The sequence below is a fragment of the Protopterus annectens genome, chromosome 8.part0 (genome assembly GCF_019279795.1).
Source record: "Protopterus annectens isolate FY-2018-M chromosome 8.part0, PAN1.0, whole genome shotgun sequence".
Lineage (NCBI taxonomy): Eukaryota > Metazoa > Chordata > Ceratodontiformes > Protopteridae > Protopterus > Protopterus annectens.
The window spans coordinates 1858772004-1858784434 of NC_056741.1; the positions used below are offsets into that span (position 1 = coordinate 1858772004).

At 39.2% G+C, this 12431-nt stretch overlaps 1 protein-coding gene across 2 annotated transcripts in view; it reads right to left on the minus strand.

Annotated features, from left to right (window-relative positions):
- Positions 1-399: 399 nt before the first annotated feature.
- LOC122809681 (zinc finger protein 888-like) overlaps positions 400-12431 on the minus strand; it is a 209694-nt gene continuing 197662 nt past the window's right edge. For both annotated transcript variants that reach the window (XM_044081354.1, XM_044081355.1), the window contains one exon: positions 400-3272. In XM_044081354.1, coding sequence (XP_043937289.1) covers positions 451-3272 — 2822 coding nt within the window. In that variant the 3' untranslated portion in view covers positions 400-450. The remainder of the gene's footprint in view (positions 3273-12431) is intronic.

Below are 12431 nucleotides of genomic sequence, written 5' to 3' on the forward strand. Positions count from 1 at the left end.
AATATCATAAAAATTGTATATGTCTGTTGACCTACGGTGGATATAAAAAGTGTACCCACCCCTGTTAAAATGCTGTTTTTGTGATATAAAAAATGAGACCACAATGAATCATTTCAAAACTTTTCCCACCTTTAATGTGACCACCCACCCACAACAAAGTATTACTTTAAGGGTGTACACACTTATGCAAGCAGCTTATTGTACATTTTTTATTTTTTATTTTTTCCCCTAACAGATGTTTGTTTTTCAACTGAATTGCACAGGTTATAGGTCACACCGAAGGTGGGAAAAGTTTTGAAATTATTTATTGTGGTCTCATTTTTTTATATCACAAAAAACTGGCATTTTAACAGGGGTGTGTACACTTTTTATATCCACTGTATGCCAAATGTTTTCAATAACAACAAAGACCTCAGTCAAGAGAAGGAACTAGAAGCAGAACCCTGGATACTATACTGTAATAGTGGACATCCTAGTTTCGTGAATTTGTCTTGTGTGAATTCGTCTGTGTGCTTTAAGATAATCAAGACGTGTGAACTGCTTACCACAAATTGTACATTTAAAAGGTTTCTCTCCTGTGTGAATTCTCTGATGGCGTGACAAGGATGAGGGTAAAGTAAAATATTTGCCACACTCAGTACAATTTAAAGGCTTTTCTCCTGTTAGAGCTTGGCTACAGTCACTTAAAAATTCCAGACTCATGAAATAGTGCCCATAATCTGTGCTGCTAAATTCATTTTTTTTTTTTGAACATTCACACATATGGATAGAAAGATCATTGAGGCTTGCACAACACCACATTCTACAGTCCCTGCCAATAAAAGGCTTCTCTCCCTCGTGCTTCCAAAGATGTTCTATTAAAGAGGAATTGTACTTAAAGCTCTTCCCGCATTCAAAGTGCACGTAAGGTCTCTCATCTAAGTGACTCTGTTGATGGTTTGTGAAATGCGACAGCTGTGTAAAATTCTTATAACACACAGTGCAAGTGAAGAATTTTTCAATTGTTTGAGCTTGCTCATAACTTGATAGCTTCTCAGAATTTACAAAACTGTTCTCAAACCCTACACACCTATCTGAGCTCTCCTGAAAAGGAGATAAATTATAATTTTCAGGACTTTTTGTACCTGTGTGACTATGTTTGTGTGCAGTGAGGTAATCATAACGAGAACATTTTTTCCAACAATAAATACATTTGAAAGGTTTCTCTCCTGTGTGAATCCATTGGTGACGTCTTAAAGATGAAAGCAATGTAAAATTCTGACTACACTCACTGCATTTAAGAGATTTTTCTCTCGGGTCACTCTGGTTACTTTCATGTTCTGTGACACTAACAGAATAAGCCAAACGTTTCTCATTTTTAGGACTTCTCGAGAGCTTCTCTATTGTGTGTAAGCCCTTGCATTCTACAAGTCCACTTGGATTCTCTAATACTACTCTGCATCTATAAGTACTTAAAGGTGTGTTTCTACTGTGCATCTGAAACTGTTTTTCAAAAGACTTATGGTTAAAGTCATTACCACAAACTGCAGAAGAATAAAGATTCACAAATGAATGAGTCTTTTGATGGCTTATGGGGTCACTCAGCTGTCTGAAAGCGACACTACAATTAGAACATTTAAACCATTTATCTTGTGTTTCAATATGTTTTACTTTTGAGACTGTATTAAAATGTGAACGATTATCCTTGCTCTTTGTTATCTCACCCCTGGGCAACAGCTCCAATACCTGTGATTTTTTTGCACCTGTATGAGTTCGCTTATGTCCGGCAAGATGATCAAGGCGTGAAAAATTCTTCCCACAATCTGGGCATTTAAATGGTTTCTCTCCTGTATGAATGCGTTGATGACGGGCAAGGGATGATGCCAAAGTAAAATTCTTACCACACACAGCACATTTAAGAGGTTTTTCTTCTTTGCAAATTTGCTTCAGCCCTGCAACATAAGTAATATACTTAGAACTATTTTCTATGTAAGAATGCTTAATGTTGCCATATTTTGTGTCAATATGCTTCTGGTCTGAAAGCTCACTTAAATTTTCAAAAACTATGCTAGAAACAGGATATTTTAAAATCTCCCCCTTCTTGTGCATCAGCATATGTGCAATTAGTGATGATTTGTATTTCAATCTTTTTTCACATTTTGTACATTTGTAAGGCATTTCACCAACACAGACTTGCTGCTGGCTTGTTCCATTATATAACTGTAAAGAACTTTTTCTATGATCAACTAATTTTAAAGTCTCTGCTCCCGGCTGTATGCATTTATGTTCCAAAACATTATTAAAGCTTTTAAAAGATGTATCACATGTTTTGCATTTTAGGGACTTATCTCCTTTGTGTAACACCATATGTCCGGCCAAAGTTGCTTTGTATCTGAAACTTTTATTGCATATTGAGCACTTGAAAGTTTTTTCTCGTGCATGATTTCGCTTGTGTACTGCAAGGTTATCAAGACGTGTAAAACTGCGCCCACAATCAGTACATTGAAAACGTCTCCCTTCTTTGTGCATTCGCCGATGACGTGAAAGAGATGACCGGTAAGTAAAACTTTTGCCACATTCAGTGCATTTAAGAGAATTCTTTAAGTGATCTTGCTTATGTACCTTAAGAAGACCAAGATGTGTAAAGCCCTTTCCACAATCAGGACACTGTAAACTTCTTTCAACAGTATGCAAATACACATGTTCTAACAGCTCGTTTACAGTTTTACATTGTTTCATACAAACAGTACATTTTAAAGGACTGCTTGCTTGTTCCATTAAAGTTGGTTGAGAGTTAAAACTTGTGTCCAGTTTAGCATGTGTGCAAGATTCTCCTCCAACGTGCAGCTGGGGATCCAACTTTTTATACAGTGGCAAAATATGTAAATTGCTATTGGCACAGTTAACCTGCTCTTTTGATGGACTCCACTGATGGTCCAACAGAGGCAACTGATTCCTGCAATCATCAGCAATGCAACTTGTCAGGACTACGTTTTCACCAACATCTGTAGTTTCATGTGAAACGGCAGGCACCTCTGAAAAGAGCAGCTGAAATTTTTTCTCTCTTTCATTCAAATGCTGATAGTATGAAAAGAGGGACTTTAAGTTAATGTGCTCTTCAGGGGGTGTAAAATCTGTACAATTGTTACTCTTATGTGAATCGACTATGGTCCAGTTGTCTGTCAAACTCGTATCATCGTCAGGGGTTTGAACATTCCTATCTTCTGCATTACTCTGTCGATTTATCAGAAGATCTGGCTGATGAAACTTTTTGCTTTCGGCAGATTTACGGACTACAATTTTTGGAAAAAGATAAAAAGAAAAAATAAATATCCTTTATTAATCACTGTAATTACACTTCATCTCACTTTCTGAAAGACATACTTTAACATTCACAAAACCATGCATTATGTCAAGAATAGAAGACGAGTTACTCAGGGTAATACAAACAATGAGTACAATGAAAGGTTATTCTGTCTCAGGGTTAAATAAATAACTCAGCCGCTAAAATGGCTTAAAAATGCTTTTCTCTGCAGAAAAGCAAGCATTTTATTGGTTAAAAATAAACAATTATGTCAAGTTATATGCACAAATCCCATTAATGAAGTGACTCTAGAAATAATGTAAAGAAACAGCTGCAAAGGAAGTAGAATTATAAGTGCTACTGCCTTTAACAAACGCACACACAGACACATCGACACACATAGACACCGACACACACACACAGGCCAGACAGGGACACAGAAGGAACAACCATCAATATATGCTCTTTCTTCACAAATTATGAATTGTGTGTGTACGTGTGCTCTTTACATTCTGTTGCAACCACTGTCTTCTAGTCCTACTTAATAAGTTTACTATCCATCATTTTTCCATATTCCCCTACCTTTCATTTACTAGAAATCTTTGTCAACCCAGCTCACCAAAATGTATGAATCCTACCCTTTTGTTAATCAACCATGCAATTTTCTTCCCCCAACTTGAACAGGCAAAACTTCATTGCTCTTTTCCCACTGTAGATATCCTCCCAAATCACTGCTGTTGTCTCACACATCTTCCTCATTCACTGACACTCACCTCTCAAATAATTTGCTCTTTCTTCACACTTACAGAGTTTTAATCACTAGTATAACACCCTTATCTGAATGGCATAAAATTGATCTTTTTGCTTTATGGTTCTGGAACTCCTTTCATATCTCAACCCACAAGTCTTTTTTTTTTTTTTTTTTTTTAACTTTGCCAAACCCCTCCTTCCACCAACTTTTCCACTTCCTTCTCCTCCTCTTCTTATTCAACCTACATCTTCTTTCTCCATTTCCGTCTGTACTATGACATATTCACTTCCTTTTTTTCTGCTGCCGCCCTCTAATCTGCATCCCTCCCTCTTCTCCTACTGCCTTTTCACCTGTAAATAGTTCAACCACTTACCCTTACTTGAACCAAAACCTGTTTTTAAATCACCCATTTACCTCAATCTGCTAGCACATCTTTTATTCTTCTATTATCTTCTTCTCATGTACATCCCCCAAACACCATCTCTTTCACTGACACAGTCTAGCTATTCCAGAGCCACTCTTGTTCCCTCCAGCTTGCTACATATCTTCTCATTTTCCACACCTTCCTATCATATGCTATCACCCTGACCATACATACATCTCCTTTCCCCCTACTTCTGGTCTCCCAAATGCACTCATTTTAAATAATCTGGATCCATTTTTCTTAAAACCTGCTCTACAGTTACAGTTATCAATGATCACCTAACGTCCAGAAGCTCCTTCTTCTATGTTTACACTCATTATCTCTTTACCACACTTTTCACTTTCATCTCATCATACATACCAATCAAATAACACCTGCAGCTGATCTGTGCACTCTTCACTTGGCATAAACACCAAATGTCTCCCATACACACACTAGGGAAGCAATGTCATCATTATAACAGCCATTCTGTCATTCATCAAGGAAATAAGAGTGCATGACATAGTCAACATGAGTTTCAACATGAGTTATAACATAGATCTATACACAACTGCTGATACTTTCAGCAAAAAGCACTATTTACATAATATTGATTGTGAATGCATTGGAGAAACTGTCAGCATGAAGTGAAATCTGAGCAGTACCAACATAGGTAATACGAGTTAAATATTTAAAACAGTATACGGTTTACACTACTGGTGTTCAAAACATAAGAATACCTAATTTTATAAGATATTAACTGGTATCTGAAGTCTGGACAGCTTATTTCTTTTACTCCTTATGCCTCTTTTGTTAGCCATTGTCTCTACAGCATCTTCAGGTTGCTTCATCACACAGATGCTGATTTTAATGATTTCTTAAAGTGATTGATGGATTTTTGGTTTCTACATTCAGTAAGTACTTGGTCTCAAGTAGCTGGTCTCAGCCTTGCTATATATAAATACATATGCTTATATATACATATATAGGGTCTACATTACGAAGTCGGATGATAAACAGAGCAAAAACACTAAAAGTCGAAAGTACTGAATGCCGAATACACAGAACAGAGAGTTTTTTTTCCCAGGAAAAAAATTGCTGGGCCATTTTCAGGACTTTGCCATTTCCTCCACTGTGGTGTGATCTCAGAGTTGGTATATTTAAGTAGGGGGTGGGGTGGGCAAATCCCCCCCCCACTTTATTTTGTGTTTGGATTCTTTTTTTTTTTTTTTTGCCGATCAGTGATTTTTTTCCCCTGAGAAAAAAATCGCTGTTCCATGTGTTTGACATTTACTGCTTTCAGTTTTTAGTGTTCGATAAAAGAGCATTAGCTCTTTTTATCATTTGTTGTAATATAGACCCACATATATATGTACATAGTCATTATTGTACACAGTGTGCTACTATATCAAAGTGTTGTGAAATAACTGCATGATGTACCAAAAATTCAGTGCAGTACAATTGTACTGTAACAGTTAACTGAAGTTGGAAAACGTGGAACAAAAAGCAAGTTATATTAACAGGAGGTGTGATTTGGCAGATAACAGTAGAGATTTTGAGTTAATAAGAACAGATAAGGATGAGGTAGTTTTGAAAAAGCTGCACTATTAGCTCCACTAAGGTGAGAAATACCCTTAGAATCTCCTGAAATTCGGCAATATCTTAATATCCAAGTATTTTGTCCCATTAACTACAAAAATGAATTCTTAATGCTCCTTCCCAAAGGTAATCATTCTTATAATTATTTTTGTAGTATCCAAACCCCCTCTCTTCAAACCATCAGACTTGTTCAAGACTGCTGCTACCATCTACCCCATATTCTTAATCAGCAATAGTCATCTACAAAGAAGCATACATACTACCATTCCACATTATTATTATTTTTTTGTATGAAACTTCAAATTCATTTTCAACACAGCACAGAAATAATGCAATCCACAAACCTAGTGCACTTTATCTTCACACCAGGTCACTAGATCTAAATTTAATATACTTTTCATTATATCATTATAACAAGATGAATGCAGCTACTCTACCGTTCTCAGGTATCACAATTATTATATTTCAACAGCATGTCACATTATGTCGTACAGATCTTAGGTCACCATCTATTCACTTAATAAATCTTGAAGACTTTTACCAATTCTTCCAAATTATATCCAGTCTGTCTTATCTACAGACTTATTCATTTCCTTTATATAAACCCTAAACAATATACAAACCCTTTCCCTTGGACACCTATAGCATCAAGCCATTTTTACTTTATTCCTACCCTTCTGACATCTTTAGTAAACTAAGTGCCTTCCTCCTACATCCATCCTTCCTACCTCTCTTGAATCTTGTTGGTTCTTTTCTCCTATCGTCTTTCTTATCTCCATCACACTCAGTTTCTTGTCTCTTCCATTTCTTTGTCAGAATCTTTTTTCCTATGGTCTTTATAAGCCCTAATGACTCTGTCTTATTTGGAATCTCGTCTTCATAATCTATCAAAAACAATTTCTTCATAAACTTGACTGCATTTGCCATTCTTCCTTCATTAAATATTTCCATTTCCGCCCTGAACTCCCTTAATAATCTACAATCCCAAAAATATGTCCCCATGTCCCTTCTTTAGCCTTACACTTCCAATAAGTTCATAGGTTCATACTAGGCTATCTGCCCTAGGGCATTTATAAGCCTAGCCAGAGTGTGTTTGGCTTTCGCCACCCATTTTAAATTAATTTTGCTATGCCCTTTTTTGAGGTTAGTATACTGTGCCTCTGTCTAACAGTGACACAGAAGTGATCACCGGGGTAAACCTATGATCTCTCATCTACTCATCAAGATTCCTCTTGAAGAGAGTCAATGAGGGACTCTGCCTAACCTGGACTGGGATTTTATTCCAGAGTGAAGGGAGCCTCTGGGTTATGAATCTGTCCCTCCAGCATGTCCTATTTATTTCAGTGCTAAGGTTCAAGTCTCTCGATGGGATTTGGATTTTCTGAGGTCAGCATGTCCATTAATTCTGGGTTGGACATGGCTTTATACGTCAGGCACAGATCGCCACTGAGCAGGTGGTATGCCACTGAGTAGAGCTAGAGTTTCTTTAACCGGGCAGCATATGACATCTGTTTGAGCCCTTTGATCCTCTTGGTGAGGTACTTTTGGGGTCTTTCCAGTTGCTGCAGGTGTCTGGTAAGGTACATCCCAAAAGGGGCATTGTACTCAATTATGGGCCTGATGAGGGATGAGTAAAGAGGCACAATGACCTCCCCTGATCTAGATGTGAATCCCTTCATGATTAGGTGGGCTATATAAAATGTTCTTCTAACCACTTTGGCCACGTGGTTGTCAAATGAGAGATTGCTGTCAACTTGGGTCCCCAGGTCCCTAATTACTTCTTCTGTACTTAATGGATTACCACCTATGTGGTAATTTGTGGGCATTTTGTTTTTGCCAAAGGGGATGACTATACACTTTTTGGCGTTTAGCTTGAGGCCATGGCTCTGGCACCAGTTGTCTGTTTCTATGAGGCCCTTTTGGAGGATGCTTGTGGTAGATTATCCAGTTTGCAGTCATCTGCAAACTTGGTCAGCCACAGTCCTTCCGTGTTGGCCTGTACCTCGAAATATATACTGAACAAGAGAGGTCCCAGGACTGAGCCTTGTGGGATGCCACTTGTAACTGGTTTGGAGTCTGACATGGCTCCAGCAATTCTATCCATGTGGGTTCTGTCCTTGAGCCAGTTTGCAACCCATCTAGTGACATAGGGGTTTATATTTAAGCTGGTGAGCTTATCTATAATGCCCAAGTGGGGTATTGTATCGAAGGCGGTCCAGGTAGGCTGTGTGGACCACCTTATGGCCTTGGTGACTGTTTCAAAGAAATCGACCAGCTTTAAGAGGCAGGATCTGCCCTTAACAAAGCCGAACTGGATAGGATCCAGTGTCTGTAGGTCCCCAATATCTTTATTTATGAGGTCCATGATGATCCGTCCCATAGCTTTGCAGACCAAGCTAGTCAGGCTTAGGTGATAGTTTCCAGGATCCGGTGAGGCACCACCTTTGTGGAGAGGGACCACTGTTGCTGTACGCCACTCTTTGGGTACATATCCTGTAGTAAGGCTGAGATTGAACAGTAGTTTTATGTTTGGGTTTAGCTCTTCTTGGAGTTCATGTAGGATGCACCCGGGACACCGTCTGGTCCCATTGATGCTGTGTTTTTTGCTTTGGAGAGGGCGGCTCTTAACTGACTATCTGAGATGTCAGGGGGGCAGCACTCTGCTGGGATAGATATTTGCCCTTTTTGAACCTGTCAGCTAGGATGTTGGCAATGTCTGTGGGTTCGGTGTATTTTTTGTCATTTTGGACTAATTCTGAGCATATCTGGGAATTCCCACCCAGGTTCCTAACATAACTAAAGAAAGCCTTGTGATTATGTGTCCTGTGCAATTTTTCTTTTGAAGCTGGCCTTAGACGATTTTATTGAGTGCCAGTAGTTTTTTGCTAATACTGATCAGAAATGCCTTCCCTTTGCTCTATCATGTAGTAGCTTCCTCCTTCTATTGTATAGTTTGTTTATGGCTGGGGTCCACCAGACAGGATGTCTGCCTTTGGAGGATTGGGTCTTGGTTTTATTTGGGATTGCAAGATCCATGCATTCCTGAAGGTGTTCATAGAATGCATTTATAAAGGATTCTGCGGTCTGGCTTTGAAGGATTCCACCTCGGTTTTGAGGAGTGTGAAATTTGCTTTAGAGAAGTTTTTCACTGTGGTTTTCTGGGCAGGGGTGGGGTCGGATGTGAATATCCAGTGAGATTAGTTTATGGTCTGATCTTACCAGTGAGGGATACACTTCTGGTCTGGAGCATAGAGTCCCCATGTTGGTGATGATCAGGTCCAGTATGTTTTCCCCTCTTGTGGGAGTGGTAACAAGTTGTTCCATAGCATTTGAGTTTATAAATTCTAGGAACCTTTAATGCTCCCAGTCTATGTTTGGGTAGATTAAGTCGCCCAATATAATGGTGTTTGGAGAGACCTTCATATTTTCCAGTGTTCTCAGGAAGGCTGAGTGGGGTTCCTGGGTTTGGGAGGGTGGTCTGTAGCAGGCTATAAACTGGAAGGCAGTTTTACCCACTGTTAGTTGCACATGGATAGTCTCTGATGCTTCGTGCTGTACCACCAACCTGGAGGTGTGGGCATCCCCTCCTTTTTTGGTTCGGTCCAAGTTTTGGGGTATGAGGTATAACCTGGTAGTGCTGGTGTGCTCTCGGGAGCCTTGAACCAGGTTTCTGTTACTGATGTTATCCATGCTAAGGAGAGTTTGTGTGTGCATCTTGAGGTTTAGACTTCTGGTGTTGAGTAGCATTACTCTTAGTTTCTTATCCCTTGCGATACCTATGGAGGTGGGTTTGTCTTTTGAGCCTTGCCTAAAAAAGGCACTATAGCCTTTGCCAATATCCAAAAGCCCAGGGGTAACAGGTGCAAGCTGTGCATCGTGGCTTGTCGAGCATGTCATCCCAGGCTGACAGGCATTGGATCCCCTTTGAATGACACCAATACTTAAGCCAATTGTTGAAATTGATCATCTTGTCTTCATATTGTGGCATCATTCTTGGTGAGGGTAAGATGCTACTCAAGGTCAGGGTCATAGCCTGGGCTACATACTCAGAGAGCTCCTCTATGTCTCTTTTCATGTAGTCCACTCAGGTCATTCACACATGGACAATGACTTGAGTCATATTTGTACTTGCCTTGGAGTGACCTGAGTGCTTGTGTTATATGGCAGATCCTACTGACAGGCAGCTCACTGTGACCTTCTCCTTGTTCAGCCTAGTCACCTATTACAAGTGTATCAGGTGTGTTGTTTAGCCACTGGCTTTGTGAGCTATGTGTTGCACGTGTTTTGTTTTGTGCTTGGGTGTCTGCTTTTTATGTGCTTGGTTTGCTGAGACTGGAATTGTAGTGAGTGTGGTTTCCTTCTCCTCCTGACTGGTTAGAGCTTAGCCTCCAGTTTGGCTATATGGCTGCATCTCTCACATGTGTTGCAATTTGTTGGGTGGAGGAGAGGGTTGTCTGTGTACATGAGGCAGTTGTAACATTGCCTCAAGAAGTGCTGCCCACTGTCAGAAACAACTTAGCTAACCTTGCTGGATTATAGAAATATTAAGGCAAACATTTCCATACAAAGATTCTGAACCTTCTGGTTCTGGTTATATATCTGGGTAATTTCATAACCCCCCTCATTCTTCCATCATTATAGGTGTATCTTTTTTGCACCATATGTCCATCTTCCCTTGTTCCACTCATCAAATCCAAAGAACCAATTTTGTAAGTTTATATCACTTACTCCTAATCCTTTAGAACTCCCACTTCAAGTCCTTCTCCAAGTGAAACTTCTCCTTCACCTCTTCCCATGCTTTTACCTTCTTTCCCACCATCACTTGTGCCCAAAATTTGACTTGTTGCTGTTTCCTCCCGATCTCCAAATGAAGTCTTCTTGATTATCCTCCACGTCAAACTAGTGGGATTTCCCACTGCTTCCATGTCCCCCCATTTCCTTTTCCATAATTGCAACACTACCTCCTGCATTTGCTTCACCCACTGCAACTACAACTGATCCCTTGGAGTGTCTAGGAATAGCTCTGTAATATTTCTTTGTTCTCTCAACCCCCATTTCTTCTTCTGTTATCTTTTTTTCCAGTCTGCCTTCTTCTGTTATCTTTTTTTCCTGTCTGCACCATCCTTAATGTATTTCTTAGCATTTAGGCTTGCACAGTCATTCTACACCAGGAATAACACAAAATGCAAGACATGAGTAGACACATTTGAGACATTATACTCATTTGCAACATCTGTATCCTTTGATCTAAATCAATTTTACCGTATTCCACTTCCTAGACTGTCCTTTGACCTTATATATTTTTCTCATATGTGCTTTTCATTGACTTCCACTGTACCTCAGTCTTACTCCTAAATATTTTACCTCATTCACCCACACCTTTTCCTGCTCCCCTTCCTCTCCATCTTTTTTGTCTTGATTACACTTGTACTTTGACCTTTTCACAAATTCTTCTATAATCTGCCATAATTTTCCATGTCTTCCCTGTGTCCTGTCAATGTGACTAAATTACCAACTGCGTACAGTGGAATTTTTTATCTGACTGTGCTCATGTATATAACCTAAGATGCGACTTCCAGATAATTTCTACAAGTGGTTGTATATATAATGCAAATGATAAAGAAGAGGGAGGGCATCCCTGCCTGATACTTCTAATTACAGACAGCCCTTATCTTTACTCTTGCTTTCACATCATCATACAGTCCTTTTAGCAAGCATATCCATGCCTCAGGAAATGCCTCTCTCTTATAGGTTCATATAAATACTCCCAATCTACCTGGCTGAATGCCTTCTCAGCTTCTACGGAAAGAAGTGCTATTTTTTTCTCCTTACAGGCTTCTTGTATTAACAATAACATCTTAATCAAATTATCTGAAGTTAGTCTGCCCCCAACAAACCCTGTTTGGCCCTCCTGGATTAATTTTGGTAATACCCCACCCTTTCTGCTTGCAGCATTTATAACCATGATTTTGTACTGATATGGGACTATACGACAACTGGTAACCTGGTATCCTTTCCTTCCTTATAAATTTCTGAAATCACTGCCTCTTTCATGATTCAGGTGGGGGATTCCTATTAACAACACTGTACAGCCAAACTGATTTTTCTACTATTTCTACTTACAGAATTCCATAGGAAAACTATCACTAACTAGGGATTTCCATTTACCATTCTACTCCATGCATTTAATATCTCGTTCTTATCAGTGTTGTTGGATATCTTTTTGCTCTCCTTAACTCCAGTCAGTCCATTATCCTTCCCCTTTCTTTATCTTCACTATTCTCTTCTGTAAGGGTTCCAAGATCTCTCTCCCAATTTTATCCCTAACCTATTTTCCTTGTCTCTTCAAATATCATCTCTCTCTCTATTTCTTGCTGTCTTAATCTTAAAATCAT